At 38.0% G+C, this 19,199-nt stretch overlaps 1 protein-coding gene across 1 annotated transcript in view; it reads left to right on the top strand.

The window, feature by feature from the left end:
* The window catches only part of SUSD5 (sushi domain containing 5), a 100,104-nt gene that overhangs the window by 56,033 nt on the left and 24,872 nt on the right, over window positions 1–19,199 (top strand). The window contains exon 4 of the mRNA XM_074272217.1: window positions 15,066–15,254. Coding sequence (XP_074128318.1) covers window positions 15,066–15,254 — 189 coding nt within the window. The remainder of the gene's footprint in view (window positions 1–15,065; window positions 15,255–19,199) is intronic.

Below are 19,199 nucleotides of genomic sequence, written 5' to 3'. Positions count from 1 at the left end.
CAGATTTGGAGGGGAGGATTTTGTTCAGTTTTGCTGAATTTCTTTTTTCTTTTTTGTATTGTTTATTATAAGGAATGGCTACATGGGAGGACTGGGAGAGAAATAGATTGGTTAATGGAAGTGATACAAAAAAATTATATCAATACAATATATTTTTAAGAAAAATGCAAGTCACCATGTGAGGACCTAAGATAATAATGAAACCCGCCCCACCATCAAGGAACTTCTACTCTAGAGGCTGGAGAGAAAAATACAATATGTACCCAGGTAACTGCATGCTGATTTGAAAATGTCCTAGTAGCTAGAAGGGTCACCTTTCTGGAGGAAGAAGATCATAATGTCAATTGTGAAGAGCAGTCAGCAGTTCCATTGGTCTGAACCAGAGAGCATTTGAAGAGTAGGAGCAAGAGATAAGGCTGCAAAGGTGGGCAGCAGTCACTTTGTACAAACAGAATTAAATTTTTTTTTCATAGAGGCAATGGGGAGCCTTGGAAATATTTTGAGCAAGGGAGCACCATAATCCAACATATCTTGCGAATCTAGTTTTAACTGCTCCGTGGAATTTATTCATGTACACATTGAATATTACTTCTGGCCCAGTGGAATGGAAGCTTCTTATGGGTAGGGACTGTTTCATGTTTGTGCTATATCTTTAGCCCATTTTTAAAAATACATTTTTATTGATAACTTTGGTTTTTACATCACCTACATTTTCACATTATTCCCCTCCCCGTTTCCTCCTAGATGGATTGGAAAAGTTAGAGTTCTCTAGGAGACCCTGACGAAATACAATGGAGAGGTGATGCGGGCCACATTAGGGCAATGACCATGAGTGGAGATAAGAGAGCAGACATGAGAGGGAGAACCCACAAGATTTTGAGACTTGACAATGAATTGAATGATGAATGGGGTAGTGAGGAAAGGAAAAGAACCAAGGATGACTCCAAGGTTAAAAATCTGGGTGACTGGCAGGATAGTTTGGACACAAAAAACAGTGTGGAAGAAGGGCTTTGAGTGAGCTGGAAATTTGGAGAAAGAAGAGATCACTTCTGGTGAGGGTATCAGGGATGGCTAATGGAGACAGCAGTATTTGACCTGGACTTTGAAGAGTGGGTAATATAGTTCAAAAGGAGGAATGAGTGGGCAAGGAAGAGGAAGGAATTTCAAATAAAATCAACAACATGAGCAGAAATGGAGAGGCACAAAATATTTTTGAAAAGGCAATATGATTTAATGGAAAGAGTTAAGGGTTGTCCCTTAACTCTTAATTTGATCTTTAATTTACATACTTTAGCATGTAAATTCATAAAGGAAAAATTAATAACTTCAGAAAGACACAGACAATAATACAATGTTCCTTTCTCAGTTTTGAATAATTCTAATAGAAAGATAAACAAAAAGGAAAATATAAAACTGTGCAAATTGCTGGAGAAACTTGAGACTTCTTCTAAATGGAACTGCCAAAGAATATACATTTTTTTCCCTCAGTACCACATGGAACTTTTAAAAAATTGACCATGTATTAAGGCACAGTTCTATTGCAATCAAATATGAAAAGGTATACATAATAAATATATCCCCTATATACCATAACCATAGAGACCATAAAAAGAGTAATCAGCTCAGAGAACATGCACAAAAGACACAGACCCAAATCAGGAGTTAAACAAGGAATCCTAAATAATGAGATGATCAAAGAACAAAATATAAAAACAATTACTAATAAAATTATAATGTTGAAATAACACTGAAAATTTCTGGGATGCTGCTAAAGCAGTCCTTGTGACAAAAATCATATCCTTTCAAACACATTAATAGAAAAAGATATGAATAATGAAATTAATTTTAAATTATATAATATGATTAAATATTAAATAAATAATTTAATTTCTAAAAGTTATAAAGTTGACAAACAAACCTAAAGCACAAAAGAAAACATATTAAAAATTAGAGGAGAAACAGGTAGACTGGAAACCAAAAAAGCTACTGAAGTGATAAATACAATTGTTGTTTAATGTTTTCAGTCATGTCTGACTGTGATTCCACTAAGGATTTGTTTGTTTGTTTGTTTGTTTGTTTGTTTTTGGTAAAGATACTAGAGTGGTTTGCCATTCCCTCTCCAGATCATTTTACAGATAAGATAAACAGGATTAAGTGCTCATAGTCACACAACTAGTAAGAGTCTGAGGCCATATTTGAACTCAGATATCTTTCCAACACCAGACCCAACACATTATGCAATATGGTGCCATCTACCTGCCCTAGAGGAATGCCTTCAAAAATATAAAATACCCAAACTAGCCAAAGGCCAAATAGATCTCCTAAATAACTCCAAAATAAATCAGAGATGAAAAAGAACTAGCTGTGAAGAAATTACCAAATAAAAAAGAACTAAGGAAAGTATGTTACAGTGAAAAAAAGCACTTGCCTTTGGGATCAGAGGTTCTGGGTTCAAATTTTGCCTCTGTTTTCTTACTGCCTGTGTGACACTGGGAAAGTTGCTGAATTTTTCTAAGGTTTTAACTTCCTGAAGGTTGGACCTAGTGGTCTTCAAGCTTCCTAAGTTCTAAGTAACCTTATGATACTACCAAACCCATTCCAGTCCTGGGGATCCCAGAAGTGAATTGGGAATTCAAGGAGTCAAATGGTCTTACAACGCTTGTGATCCCTATAAATTCTGCCACTCACCACTTGGCTTCTGGAACCACTGTTTCTTTTCATCCCTGAGTCTGAAAACTGATGAGACCTAGCAGGTGGAATTTTCAAGTTGGATTCCCAGTTAAAAGAAGATAAACGTGACCAGAGAAAAGGTGTTTTTGAAAGGAAGGTTTTACCCCAAATTGCTGTGTGCTGCTATATAATTAAACAGCATGTCTGTGTGTGTGTATTTTGCATGAAAGGGATCTAAGACTCTGGATGTTCGAATGATGAAGGCTCCTTTAAGGTAGAGACCCTCAATAGATGTTCACTTTGGGGTGCCATATTTGAGGATGAGAGAGAGAAAGTCCAGAAAAAGGCAGCCAGGAGGGTGAATACCATATGAAGACTCAGAGAAAGAGCTGGGGATGTTTAGTCTGGAGAAAAGAAGACTTGGCATGGTGGAGGGCTGGGATAGTATCTGAAGGGATGTCATGTGGAAGGAGAACTACCCTTGTTTAACTTGGACTCAGAGGGAAGGAGCTAGGAACAGTGGGGTGGAAGTTTACAAAGGAAAAGCTTCATAACAATTAGTGGTGTCCAGAAATGGATTGGACTGTCTCCAGAGTCGTTCAAGCCAAGCCTGGGCAGACACAAATTAGGAGGTTTTTTTAATTAGCTCACCTCTCAAGTCTCCAAATTATTACAATTGTTATAGTACAGATTCTTTCAAGTATCATTTGGACTTTGTGGCTGAGAGATCTCTTCCAACTGAAATTCTCTATTAGGAATTTTAATGGTGCATTATTCTTCTTTGAGATCTTATAATAGTGAGAGAAGCTTTCTAGCACATCATGGAGATTCTCTATAGAAGATTTATATGAGTCAAGAATTTGTTGTTGTTCATTTATTTCACTCGTGTCCCACTCTTTGTTTACCCCCCCATTTTGACAAAGGTAATGGAGTAGTTTGCCATGTCTTTCTCTAGCTCATTTTTATAGATGAGAAACTGAGGCAAGAAGGGTTAAGTGACTTTCTCAGGATCACATAACTAGTAAGAGTCTAAGGTCACATTTGAATTCAGGCCTTCCTAACACCATTTCACCACCTAGTTAGCCCTAGACAAGAATAGAGAAGCTTCTATTAGAGGCTTCTCTAGAGGTCTTAATCTACTGAGGGTGGGGGGTATCTGCTATTTTGGAATCCAGGCCTGTCAAGGCAAAACAAATTCTCAGAGAATGTGAAATTTCCACAGATCATTATTGGTTTTCAGTTCATTGAAAGATCCAAATCTCCACAGGAGATATTGAGGGAAGACACATTTTTCAGAATTATAGGAGTTAATTCCTTTGATCAGGGAATGGTTGAGAGAAAGGCAATCTCAGTCAGGAAGTCCTGGGTTCGAATTCTGCCTTTGACAGAATGGCTGTGGCAAGTCACTTAACTCCTTGGTGCCCCAGTCTGCTTTCTCTAAATAAGGAGTAATTCCTAGGAGTCTGGAAATTTGAGGATGTGTGCGTGTGTGTGTATTTGTTTCACAATATCAAAATATTTGTTTATATATATATATATATATATATATATATATATATATATATATATATATATATATATATATATATTATTTATATATTTATATTTACTGTATTATTAACTAGATTTCAATGTAATTAATTTCTTTTCTAATCCTATATATTTTATTTTATGAATTTAAAAACATTATTCTAAGTAGGGGATCCATGGATTGTCAGAGGGGACCATGACACACAAAAAAAGTGTAATAACTCTAAGTCCAGTAGATAAATAAAGCATTTATTAAGCATATTTACTATTTACAATATAAGCAATGCTTTCAAGGAGAAGATTCTAAGGAGGGAAGACTATATACAGATCCTTAGATATGAAAGAAACATTAAACATCATCAAATGTAGCTTAGAAGAGATGGGAAAATAGTGAAGAGACTGTGCTCAAGGCAGCCTGGTGTGGAGAGTGCTGGAGAATAGCAAGGAGGTCTGAGTCTGAGGAGATGAGGTGAAAACTCACCTTTCAGAGCCAGGCTTCCCAGGGGCACAGTCCAAGGTTTTGATGGAAAGTAAATGAGGATGGATGGCTCTAGTGCGAACACCACAGTGAGGTTGTTGTTTGTCCTTTGTTCTTGAAGAGAACCATGACATCAGGGAGGGGATGCCATGACATGCAAGTGAATTGGATTTAGGTGGGGGAGAGCTGTGCAAGGTCACCTGCTTTGTTTTCTCTCCCATCTGGGTCTAGTGGCAAGAGATGCTGGAGATGGCCCAGGATGCAATGGGAGACCTTATCCTTTTTAAGCTAAAGTCTTCAAGGGGTCTTAGTTTGACTGAGGTCACACCCATTCAATAAATTAAGGATCAGTAGCAATTAAGGCAAAACAAGGCCATAATGAGGAGATGGGAAGTGGATGACAAGTTTCCAAAAAAAAAAAAAAATGACCTCCATTGGTAGAGTTTCCTAATGTAGAATTCCTTCCATCAGTGAAATCATAGGTTCAGACTGAAAGAAAAGAAAGAGAGAGGGGGAGGAGACAAAAGGAAAAAATGGAAGAAGAGAAGAGGGAAGAGTGGAAGGAAGGAAGGAAGGAAGGAAGGAAGGAAGGAAGGAAGGAAGGAAGGAAGGAAGGAAGGAAGGAAGGAAGGAAGGAAGGAAGAGAGAGAGAGGAAGAGAAAGAGAGAGACACATAGAGAGAGAGGAGGCAGAGAGAGAGAGAGAGAGAGAGAGAGAGAGAGAGAGAGAGAGAGAGAGAGAGAGAGAGAGAGACAGAGACAGAGACACAGAGAGAGAGACAGAGAGGGGAGAGAGAGAGAGAGAGAGAGAGAGAGAGAGAGAGAGAGAGAGAGAGAGAGAGAGAGAGAGACAGAGAGAGAGAGAGAGACAGAGACAGAGAGAGAGACAGAGAGAGAGAGAGAGAAAGAGAGGAGATTAGAGAGAGAGAGACAGAGAGGAGAGACAGAGAGAGAGAGAGACAGACAGAGAGACAGACAGAGAGAGACAGAGAGAGAGGGACAGAGAGAGAAAGAGAGAGAGAGACAGAGAGAGAGAGACAGAGAGAGAGACAGAGAGACAGAGACAGAGAGACAGAGACAGAGACAGAGAGACAGAGACAGAGAGAGAGAAAGAATTCTTTCATGACTTCTGCATGGGGAAAAGCATGAACTTTTGATTCAGAACATGAGATAGAACAGTCTCCTCTCTTTATTGGGGTGACTTCTCCCCAAGCAGCCCCAATAGCACAGTTGTTCAACTCTTTGCTTTATGATGAATAACAAATGAAAAACCAAAGATCAATATCCTTAAAATGATGGCTACCAAAAAATGAGTCCCACTGCCATTTTTGCTTGAGGACCCCCTTATCTTCTAGCTTTATGGTTGACCACAGTGATAGAGGAGGAAAACTTTAGTATCTGAGTTGAATTTGGAGTACTCAGCTAGGTGCATCTCTTCTCCAAGAAGTGATGAAAAAAAAAAAAAAGAAAGCATTAACTAGGAAGCTGAGAGCAAGGAGAGTTAAGTATATGCTTTGTGGGAAAAGGAGAACGTGAGGAGGAGAAGACAGAAAGGAGACATATTGCAGAAGCAGACAGCTGATGTGATGGATTGTGGAAAGCAGTCTGGAGGAGAGGGGAAGTATATCAAAACATGGAAGTCATTGGATTGGTACAATTATGAATCAAGCTGTGGATCTCGGCCACAAACGTCAATGCTTATCCGGGTGAAAGCAGCGGGATCCAAGGCAGGAACACGACGTCTGCAGCCATGAGGTATCTTTGCTCAGAATTAATGGCAGGAAAATCCTGAGCAAAATCCTGTCCTAATAGCAGGCTGACTTGTTCCTGTGAGTCACTAGGCTTTCTCAAGATGGTGTTTTCACCAACAAACTGACTTTGTAGCTAACATAATATAAATACTGCTTTGAATTGTCTTATGGATCAATACCAATGAGCTCCAAATAAGTTTTTTTAAACCTTTTAGTATACTGATTCCCATATGAAGTAGTATATTGTTTTCTGCATTTTGGTAATATTTTAATTTTAAATATTCATTTTTTCCTTTTCTGATTCCCTTTACCTCCCAGTTGCTGACCCCTCCCAAAAATTATCTTTTCTTTACTTTATATATGTTGTATATTTTTTATACATATAGACATCATTTCCCCTGATAGAATATAAGCTACTTAAGGAAAGAAACTATTTCATTTTTGTCTTGTGCCACCATTACTTGGCATCGCACCTGGCATCTGGCAATAAATGCTTACTGATCAATTACTTCAGAACTAAATTGGGGAAGGGGTTTGGATAGAGATATAAATCATTGAGTCTACGAGGGATGCTAGACATTGAGTTCAACTCTAATTTTACAGATGACTAAATTGAGGTTCAGAAAGAGCTTTGACTAGATCCACAGCTAATTAAAGGCAGTGAGAACTAGGACCCAGTTGTCTTGATTCTTAGTCTCATCTTGTAATCATCACACCATATTACTTATTTATCATAAGAATTTTTTCAACACAGAGAAATCAAGACTTAGATTATTTCCAAAGTACAGAACAACTCTGACAGAATCAGAACCAAAATTCTTGACATTTTGCCTTCTGTGTCACTAAGCAGGAACCAGTCAAGATTACATTTGTTAATGACGTACTAAGTCAAACAGATCATCATTTCACTTTAGCAAATATGTTAAATTTATGTGCATTCTTTTAATTCCTATTTTCTCTGTAATCATAGGAACTTGTAGGTTTTAAACATGAAAAAATCTTTAAAGTTTTATTTTAATTTAACCTCTTCATTTTATGAGCCCAGAAAACTGGGTTCCAGAGGAGTTTAATGAATGACCCAGTGATACATACAAAATAGATACACCCAGAATTCTAGCCCAATGCTCTGTGATTCCAAATTCATAGTGCTTTTCAATATACACTACTGCTTTTCCCAATCATAGAGAGATTTTTAAATTTTACTGTGATTTAAACAAGTAAAAGAATTTTTGTTTTTATCATTTCAGTTTTACAAGTTTCCCCCCTGCTTTTAAGCACTAGTTATGTATTTCAACAGGTCATGTTATTCTTCCCAAGATGGATGGCATCTAAGTCCAGTGGAGTATACAGTTACTCTCCATCTCCTCCTCTTACTGAAAGGGGAGTTCATAAAGATGATGGAATAATTATTTGAGAATGTATGGTCTGACTGCTCCTTGCACAGTTATTACTGAAGCCAGTGAGGAGGAACTTTATTACTATATCTGAGTTGAACAGACAAATCTAGAAATATGTTTCAGTGCTCCAAGGCAGATTATGATGACCTCTTCACACCCTTTCTTCCTTTGATTATATTGTTATACAGCTGATAAGGGATGGTTATAGAGCATCAAGGGAACTACTCTGGTACAATATAAAGAAAGCAAGTGATGGCATGTACATGCACCTAAGAATTTGTTGGAAACCAATTTGTGTTCTAATGGCAATTATGTACTAGATAATTATCCCATTATCTAGTGGGATAATATACGTAAATTGCTATGCAAAAATTAAGGAGCTGTGTCAGTGCCAGCTATCATCATCATCATCATCACTATCACCCCCAACAAGTCTGGAATAAAAGATATTTGAAATCCACCCAATAAAAGTGTTATTTGAAAAGCAGAAGCAGCTCAATTCTGTTAAATGAAGAGTGAAAGGCATTCTCTCCAAACACTTGGGCTTTAAGTTGTAACTTATTGATGAAACTTTTATCAGAATCAACTCTAGACAGTGGCCATTAGGAAAGGGTATGACCTAGAGTTTGTCATTTAAAAAAAAAAAGACATATATAAATATATGACTACTTTTTGCCCAAGAAATTTTTACATGATCCCGGGTATTTAGGTATATTAAAAAGGTATATGAATCAAACATTTGCTAATACTAAATCATAATTTCATGACCATCACATTTGGTTATGTAACCCCATATGGGACTGTGAACCATAATTTAAGAAGCTTTGATCTAGAAGCTAATGGTGAATCTGGAGTGGGTGGGTGGGAATCTGTAGATTAGAAAATATGATATGCCATAAGGAAGTCATTGGAAAGAATTAGCAATTTATATCTGGGAGAAGAGAAGACTTAAGGAAGACATGAGACCTGGGAAATAGCTTAAAAAGACCAAGATCTGCTGCATCCTGGGCATCTTCAGTCATCCTGACCTATGTCTTGCCACTGGACTAATATGATTCTGGAGGAGAAAATGAGGCTGATGACTTTGTCCAGCCCTCTTTCACTTAAATCCAACTCACTTGAAAGTCAAGACATCACCTTCTGGATGTCATTGGTCCTCTTCAAGAACAAAGGACAAACAATAGCCATCTTTAAGCACTGAAAGAGCTGCAGTGTGCAAGAAATATTAGGCTTAGTCTGCTTGGCACCAGAGAGTAGAATTAGGAGAAAAGTGTGGTTGATTTGTTACCAGGAAGGCTTCTTTTGGGATGGGACAGGTGGGAATTATTGGGAAGTATCAATGATGGGGTGGGAGCACCAAAAAAAAAATTAAATTTTTTAAAATAAATATTTTATCAAAAAAATTAAAGGAATAAAAAGCAATGTTTGGAAGTTAAAGAGAGTTGGATTTTGGCTCTGTCTGAGGAAAAATCTTCCGAACAATTGAGGAGATCCAAAAGTGGAATGAGCTAGTTGCTTTGGGAGGTCATAAATTTCCCCTCTATGGAGGCCTTTAATCAGAACCTGGATGATCATTATTTGTCGAGGCATTGTAGAGGAAATTTCTAGATGAATATTGGTGGGACTAGACAGCCAGAGAGGTTCCTTCCCGCTGAAAGAATCTGTGGTTCGGATTCTCAGGTGGAAACAAGATTTTCTGTTCCATGCTAGTAGGCATTTGTCTTGGATATAGCTGTCTGAATCATGTGGCAGCTGCAGTTGAGGTTTTCTGCCGGGTGGAGTCCAGGCCTTTCGGCCCAGTCTGTGATTTGCTTACCTTGGCTTCCCGTTTTTAATTGAAAAGAAATCTTTCTGCCCAAGTTACCTTCCAGATCCCACCCTGGGTAGGACAACTGGGTCATATCCTTCATTAGGAAAAGTAACTGCTCTGGCCCAAGGGGGAGTTTTTGATGTTTTCTGCTTCTCTTACCACCTATGACCATCCCACTGTTTTAGTCTGTTGTACCCCTTTTGTCAATCTGTTATTTTGCACTGGATCATAGCATTATCTTCTATGTCTATCATTGAGAGTTAGAAACCCAATTTCCAGGGAGGCGAGTAGATGGGGATTAATATGAATATTGTGTTCTATGAGGCTCCCAGAGCCTTGATTTCTCTCTGTCTCTCTGTTTCTGTCTGTCTCTCTGTCTCTGTCTCTGTCTCTGTCTCTGTCTGTCTGTCTGTCTCTCTCTCCTTATATCTGGTTGTTTGAATGTTATATCACTATATAACACTATCTCCATCACCTGTGTCTCCATCAGTGTGACATCATTGTGTAACACTGTCTCCATCACTTATATCACATGTAAATCTATCTCCATCGCCTGTCTCCATCACTCTCCATCACTGTAACATCCCTGTGACCACTATATCCAAAATCTGTGTCACCTTAGAGACATTAATTCTCTATGGGATTCAGTTTCTTTCACTAGAGAATGAGAGAGTTGGACTAAATGATATTTAAAATCCCTTTCAGTAATAATATTCTGTGCTTCTTAGATCACAAATAGCATCATAATCACAGGTTTCAAGCTTCTCCTATTTCAAACTTAAAAAAAATTTATTGATAACGCTTAGTTTTTTAAAGCTTTTTATTGACAAAATATAACATTGATCATTGCAAAAATTTCTGCTCCAACTTTTCCCTTCTGCTCCCTCCTTTAAGATGGCAGGTAGTTCCATAGACGTTAAATATATTAAAGTATGGATAACTCTTGTTTTTACACCACCAAACTTTATCCTCAAAGCCTTTTCCTTCCCATTTTCCAGAGAATCATCCCATATAAGAAAGAATATTTTAAAAGAAAATGATGAGAAAAAAATCAGCAATACATTGAAAAAAGTCTGAAAAGACAATGTTCCACATACATGGAACTTTAACCTCTGTAAAGGAGTTCGTGTATATATCTTTTTATAACTCTTCTTTAGGACTGTTTTTGTTCTTTGTAATTCTTCAGGGTTCACTTCCAATTATTTTGTGGTGGTTGTTCTTTATAGTCACATCTCTGCAGTCATTATGTATTTTTTTTCTTGGTTTTGCTTTTTTCACTCTGCATCAGTTCATATAACTCTTTGGTGCTTCTCTTATTCATCATATTTGTCTTAAAGAACAGTACTAAGTTATATTACATTCACATACAACAAGTTATTAATCATTTTCAATTTAATAGGCATTTATCCTGTTTCCATTTCTTTTCTATCACATAAAAAAGTACTACGATGTGACACAGTGTATATGAGTGTGGGTCTAACTATCTATCTAATTTATTTATCTAGGCCTGATTCACAGGTCCACCAATAATGTACTATATCTTCCTGCAACCCTGCTTTCCTCTCCTTTGTCATCCTTGCCAGTTTGTAGGGTATGGAATAAAACCTTTCATTATTTTGATTTGAATCTCTCTAATTGTTAGTGATTCAGAGCATTCTTTCATACAGTTATTAAGAGCAATTCTTTTGAGGACAGTTTATTCCTATCCTTTGACCACTTATCTACTAGTGAATGACATTTGGTCAAAATAATTTACTAAATAGGGATTTTTTCCCAAATAATTTATTTTGGGGGCTCAATGAACATTTGGAGTATTAACTTCCATTGTTTCTGCCTATGTTTTGTCTAATTTGTTCCACTGAACTACTTCTCTATCTTTTAACCAATGCTGAATAGTTTTAATGACTGCTGTTTCATAACATAATGAAGTCTGGAAGTGCTATTTCTACTTCCTTAGTATTTTTTCATTATTTCCCTTGATATTACAGATCTTTTTTTTTTCCCAAATGAATTTTGTTATTATTTGAGCAAATAATGTTTTGTTATTTTTTAATCAAATAATATTTTGGTTTTTAAAAATCAAATTATGTTTTGTAATTATTGTATCAAATAATGCAAGGGCTAGGGCTCATTGCACTGAAATGTCAGGAAAAGAGAAGGAAGAAGAAGAAGAAGAAGAAGAAGAAGAAGAAGAAGAAGAAGAAGAAGAAGAAGAAGGAGGAGGAGGAGGAGGAGGAGGAGGAGGAGGAGGAGGAGGAGGAGGAGGAGGAGGAGGAGGAGGAGGAGGAGGAGGAGGAGGAGGAGGAGGAGGAGGAGGAGGAGGAGGAGGAGGAGGAGGAGGAGGAGGAGAACAACAACAGGAAGAGGAGGAGGAGGAGGAGGAGGAGGAGAGAGAGAGAGAGAGAGAGAGAGAGAGAGAGAGAGAGAGAGAGAGAGAGAGAGAGAGAGAGAGAGACAGAGACAGAGAGACAGAGAGAGAGAGAGAGAGAGACAGAGAGAGAGAGAAAGAGAGAGAGAGAGAGAGAGAGAGACAGAGAGAGAGAGAGAGAGAGAGAGAGAGAGAGAGACAGAGAGAGAGACAGAGAGAGACAGAGAGAGAGAGAGAGAGAGAGAGAGAGAGAGAGAGAGAGAGAGAGAGAGAGAGAGAGAGAGGAGAGACAGTAAAGCATGCCATCAAAAACATGTATATTTGAAAGAGAAGGCAAGCTAGTCAGAAAACAAGAACAAGTGATAAAAATGGGAAGCTCGTTGTCTTTATGATATCAGAACAATGTGAGGAAGGATTCTGGCACAACGGATGGCTCCCTTAGGGTGAATTTATGTGAAGATGTGAATCACAGCAGTACAGTATGAACAAGCATGGATAAGTGACAGTCTCTATCACTGAAGGGAAAATGCAGCAGAGACCACAGATCCATTAAAGCAGAACTTCTTAAACTTTTTCCACTCATGACTCCTTTTCACCCAAGAAATTTTTGCAGGACCTCATGTATATAAGTATATAAAATATGTATATGAATCAAACACTTACTGATAATAAACCATAATTTTATGATCCCCACATTCAATTATTAGACCCCATATGGAGTCACAAACCACAGTTTAAGAAGCAGGACATTAGAGTACTAGTGATGCTTATTAACAGTGAAATATTAAAAGCTGACCTTGAATCTAGGAAGATTTGGATTCAAGATCTTCCTTAAGTATATATGGACTGTGTGATCCTGGGGAAATGTCGTAACCCTTTAGTGGCCTCCCAAGTAGCTCTCTCTAAGACTCTAAATTGCAGGTCAGGTGCCCTTTCTCATAAGTGTTGAACTCTCTTTGGAGATTAATTAGCACTTAATTAACTATCACTTAATGGGAGTTTCCCTCTAAACTGTATAATTAGTGGCTGCAGTCAGGAGCACCAGAGCTTAAATTCTTATTCCTTGGTTACTTACTAACTGTGTGACTCTGCAAAAATCACTTGACCACTCTGGGCCTCTATTTCTTCATTTGGAAAGTGAGAGAGTTGAACTTGATCTCCAGGGTCTTTCCAATTCTAAATCTAAGATGTTGGTCTTATAAGTCTATAATTACATGTCTGTCATTTCCTAATCCCAACAAAATATCTATTTATAGAGTTTTTTGAAGCGTAAGAAACTCTTTATTTGCATCATTTCACTTGAGTACTTCAGCAACTCTGGGAGATAGTTAATATTAGGGTTATTTACTAGAATGATCAACCACTGCATCATTGAGAGTTTTGTTTTTGTTGGTTTTTTTCCCCTGTAGACAATTGGAATTAAGTGACTTGGCCAGAGTCACACAGCTAGTAAATGTTAAGTGTCTGAGTCCGGATTTGAAATCAGGTCCTCCTGACTCCAGGGCCAGGACTCTAATCCTGCCCTTGGATCATTGAGAGTTGGTGGTAAAGGCTGAAAACATTTTGGCTTCCTTGACAGCCAAAGCTAGAGATACTTCATTCTTTCTTTATTTGAGTCCAGAAGCAAAGGGCTAGGAAGCCCAGGGCACTAAATTCATGAAGTTCCTAACAGGGAATGCTTCTTCCTAAACTCAGCATATTTAGTTAAAATAAAAAGCTTTCATCCAAGAGGCAGAAAACACCCAGGCCAAATGACTGGAACTTACTTGCTGCATGTGTGTGGGAAACCCAGAAATCTATAGTAAATGGTCCGAGAATGTCAGATGGGTTTTGGTGGTTTTCCTGGGCCAGATTCCCCGCCTATGCCATTATGGAAATATCTTTCGATGGAGAAGATCCCCAGAGTCTTGTGGGATGGAATATTTTCCTTTCTATCTGCTATCGAGCTTGGGTTTTACTTAGGAGAGAATGGTGCTATATTTGGTTAATCATCTTTCTCTCTCAGTTCATAAAAATATTTGTCACACCCTAGAGAGAATAGAGTGCCTACCCCAACCTTGTGTAGTAATAAAATTGGAGAGGATGAATGAGTGTATTCTGCAGCGGAGGACATAGTTGGGGAGTGGTACCAGATGTGGAACATATGGGGTCATCACTATGCTTTCATGACGTCCTTTATTCCAGGGATTTTAAATTTTGTGTGTCATAGGTTCTATTGGCAGAGTGGTGGAACCTATAGACCCCTTCTCAGAATGTTTTCAAATGACTCAAATAAAATTCATATAATTACAAAGAATTTATTGAAAGAATTATCAAAATTTATTTTTTGAACTTTATGGACTCCAAGTTAAGAATTTCTGTAGTATTCTGTTTGTTGAAAAGTCCAATGTTCTCCATCACTGACTGAATCCAAATGAGATCTTAACAAGATTAGATAATAGAGAGAGAGACCCCCGTTCCGAGAGGAGATTAATGACTGAGGGCATGGAGAGAGATGCTGGGCCTTTAGAGAATTAAGTAGGATAGATTTCAGGGTGACTAGAAATCATCACCAGATAACAGTGGCCTCCATGAAAGGAAACAAAGACTGTAATCCGTCTTCTCTGGCCACAGGGTGAAAAGCAAAGACAGACTAAAGCTGCCAATGAAGTTTCCCTTTTGTGTGTTCGATCCTTTTTTATTTTATTTTTTTTCCTCTATCAAAATGGAAGTCTACACAAAACTATGAAAACCAACAGTCAAGCTGCCTAGGTTGAAGCCATGTTTTTGAACCAAGAATGGCAGCCTCATGATCTTGTGGGTCACAAATCTTTACCCAAATACTAAGTGAGAAATGGGGCAGATGCCTGAATCAAAGAAAACAGATTCCTTGTAGGGATTATTTCCTATGTTCATGATCTTATCGGTAAAAGAGATTGCTTTGGCAACTATTTTAGGAAAAATTTGCTGCAAAACCAATAACACACTGGGACTTTTAATATTTTTTTCCTTTCCCGAAGGCTTCAAACCAGGCTGTGTTTTTTGTAATTTATGAACAATATTCCTTTTCCCTCTCTCCTCAGATAAACCATGTGGGGATCCCCCTTCTTTCCCTCACACCATCCTACATGGCCACACTGGATTTGAGATGGGGGATGAGCTGCTGTATGTCTGTGCTCAGGGCTACGTCATGGGTCACAAGGAGACTGCCTTCACCTTGCTCTGCGACAGCTGTGGGGAATGGTATGGACTGGTACAGGCCTGTGTGAAAGGTAAGCGCCATATTGGGGTTCCCACAGGATGTTCCACACATAATGGATGGGCAGGCAGAGTTAGAAAGAAGTTTGTTTTTTTAAAAATCTGGAGGTTTTAGTAGTTTGCAAGCTCACTTTGTATGATACAGCAGCAAAGCTAGCACTAGCACAGTCCTGGATTTAAGGAAGATGAGGGACAAAGTGCCCCATTTTAGAAAGGACATTGATAAGTTGGAATGCCTCCAGATGATGAAGAGACAAGACGACCAGAGACCAAGACATAGATCTGAGGATGGATATGAAGAATTAGGGGTGGCTGGATTAGCGGAGAGAAGGAAGACATGATCACTGTCTCCAACTGCCTCCACTGTTTATCAAAAAGGGATTGTAATTATTCTACTTGATCGGAGGTCAAAACCAAGAGCCAGCAGTCGAAGTTGCTTTGAACAATATTTTGACTCCATAAAAGAAAGAACTTCCCAAAATGCAATGGGCTGTTTTGGGAGGTAGTGACTTCCTCATTCTTGGAAATATTAAATAATAGATAAAGTAGATAAGTACTTGTTGATAATACTTTAGAACAAAACTCCTTAAACCATAGATCACAACTGGGGTTATGGGCATGTGGGTATGGGGTGGCGTAACTGAATGTGAAGGGTCATGAAATTATGATTTACTCTCAGTAAATGTTTGATTTGTATGCCTATTTTATGTACTTATTTATATACCCAGGGTCATGTAAAAATTTAGGTGAAAAGGGATTGTGAGTGGAATAAGTTTAAGAAGCCCTGCTATAGAGGAAGGTCTCTTGAGTCCCTTTCAATCTTGGGAGTTCTCTTTCAAAGACAGCCCCATCCATCCCCAAGTTCAAGGAAACTTAGGGGTGATAAATAATAAGGGGCAGCATGAGAGGAAATTAGAGCTTGGATAAATCTGTCCATCTCAGGGGTGTTTGCTGGCCCTGGAAACTCTGCTTTGTGGCCTCAGTGTGTGGCCATTAGATAGGCCTGTGTCCAGCTTTGTGGAGATGCTTTTGTCCTGTTGTTGGATCACAGAATGCGGCAGCCATGTTGAATTACTCATGAAGTCTATTTTCAAATTACCAACAAATTCAGTCTCTTCTTTCTCTTTACAAGAGCCAGCCCATCCAGCAACAAACATGTAGTAAGTGCCAACTGTGTGCCAGGCAAGGAGGTTCTCAGTTCTTGTTTCAGAGCATGAGGAGTCTCCTTATTGGAAGCTTCCTCAAACCAAGTTCAGTCAATGCGAGTTGCTTCAGTCATATTATTGCCCTTTGCCACTAGAAGCAGCTCAGGCTTATAAGGATATGGTTAGAAACCCAATGTCACAATATTTCCCCTCCTACAATCCCTTTACTACTATCCCACTTCCTACCCTCCACTGGGTTTTCTTTTTTTTTTTTTTAATTTTTATTTTATTTTATAATTATAACATTTTTTAACAGTACACATGCATGGGTAATTTTTTACAACATTATCCCTTGCACTTACTTCTGTTCAGATTTTTTCCCTTCCTCCCCCAACCCCCTCCCCCAGATGGCAAGCAGTCTTATATATGTTAAATATATTACAGTATATTCTAGATACAATATATGTGTGTAGAACCGAATTTTTTGTTGCACAGGAAGAATTGGATTCAGAAGGTAAAAATAACAGTTTACACTCATTTCCCAGTGTTCCTTTTCTGGATGTAGCTGGTTCTGTCCATCATTAATCAATTGGAATTGGATTAGCTCTTCTCTATGTTGAAAAAATCCACTTCCATCAGCATACAACCTCGTACAGTATCATTGTTGAAGTGTATAGTGATCTTCTGGTTCTGCTCGTTTCACTCGGCATCAGTTGATGTAAGTCTCCCCAAGCCTCTCTGTATTTCTCCTGTTGGTCATTTCTTACAGAACAATAATATTCCATAACATTCATATACCATAATTTACCCAACCATTCTCCAACTGATGGACATCCATTCATCTTCCAGTTTCTAGCCACTATGAAAAGAGCTGCCACAAACATTTTGGCACATACAGGTCCCTTTCCCTTCTTTAGTAGTTCCTTGGGGTATAAGCCCAGTAGTAGTATGGCTGGGTCAAAGCCTCCACTGGGTTTTGCTCATATCCTTCCTGCAACTCACCCATCCTTCCTAGGTTTGAGCTTTGCCACCACTATTCCCCCTCCCATCCTCCTCTCCTATTTTGCCTTCTTCTTCCTCCTGAAGGAAAGAACTCAGATTATTCAGCTCAAGAAAGAAAGAACTAAAGGTGGGAGAGAAGGGAATGTCTAATTGTTTGAAAGATAATTATATAAAAGATAGAAAATAATTTGTTTTCTCTCCTCACTATAACACATCTTCCCCACTACTTCCTAAGCACAAGTTTGATCATAGGACTCCTCTCCCCAACTACCTCCAGTGACTTCATATGACCTTGAAGATAAAATAAGATAAAATAAAGCCTTTCATAAGCTGATCAGATCCTACCCTTCCAGCTTATTACAAATGATTCCCCTTCACATACACTACAGCACTTTGTGTTATAGCACAAAAGGATAACCATAATGTTGCATTAATTAATAATTAATTAATTATACATAATTTATATATATATAATTATTATAAATAATTAATAATATTAGTTATTTTAATAATTAATACTCATAACTAATATTTAACTCTTTAGGTTGGCAAAGCACTTTACAAATATTTCCTCATTTTATCTTCACAACTATCCTGCTATTATTATTCCCATTTTATAGATGAGGACACTGAAACTAAGAGATTACATGAGTTTTTCATGCTACATAGTGATACTATGTCTCTCTTCTTTGTGTCTTTGCATTGTCTGTCTCCCACACTTTCTTCCACCTCTTGAAATCCCTGATTTCCTTCAAGATTCAATTCAAGCATCAGCTTCTTCATAAAGCCTTCCCCTATCCCTCTAGCTGCTATCATTTTCTCCCCCAAAATTATCTTGTATATATATCTATTTTGTCTCAATGAAGGCTATCTCAATATGATTCACATGGAGACCAGAATAAGATATCCCTACTATCTCCTTTCCCTAGTCTTCTCCTTTAATTCCTGCCAGGAGGGGAAGCAGGAAGTGGAAGGTAGAGACTGACCATACTGCTCTCCATAGAAAAGGGTAGCAGGCTAGAATTATATCTATCTGTTCCGTTAAACATTCTTCATTTAGGGGAGTTCTTTTTTCTCAGTAGTATTTTATTTTTCCAAATACATCTAAAGATACTTTTCAACATTCATTTTTGTAAGATTTTGTGTTCCAAACTTTTTCTCCCTCTCTCCCTTACTCTTTCCTCCCCAAGACAGCAAATCATCTGATATAGATTATACCTACATAATCAGTTTAAATCTATTTCCATATTCAGCATGATGTGCAAGAAAAATCATACCAAATGGGAAAAAAACTATGAGAAATAAAAAAGCAAACAACAACAAAAGGTGAAAATACTACTCTTTCCTTGACATTCAGTCTCCTTAGTTCTCTCTTTGCATGTGGACAGCATTTTCTAGACCAAGTCTCTTGGAATTGTCTTGGATCACTGCTGAAAAGAGCTAAGTCTATCATAATTATAGGGGGTGTACTTCTCAATTCAAGCTAAACTCTTGATCAATATGATTTATTGGAAAAAGAAAGATCCCATCCTCTGTATCCAAAGCTTGACTTCCTCCCACCAATACCCGTCTCACAGGGGAAACATACATTGCAAATTGCTGATTGCAAAAAAAAAAAAAACCCAAAACCCAAACCATTTATCCAAATCAATAGCAAAAGAGAAGTCAGAAAGAATATACATGTCAAAAGATATACCAGGCAATACAGAAAAAAGAAGAAAAGATACTCTCTCCTTGGGAGCTCCATTGGGAGCAAGGTATCTCAGCTCAACCAGGAGAAAGAAACAGAGACAGACACGGGGACGTAGAGAC

Source organism: Sminthopsis crassicaudata, chromosome 5, assembly GCF_048593235.1.
Source record: "Sminthopsis crassicaudata isolate SCR6 chromosome 5, ASM4859323v1, whole genome shotgun sequence".
Classification (NCBI taxonomy): Eukaryota; Metazoa; Chordata; class Mammalia; order Dasyuromorphia; family Dasyuridae; genus Sminthopsis; species Sminthopsis crassicaudata.
This window is presented reverse-complemented; position numbering and strand designations above follow the sequence as displayed.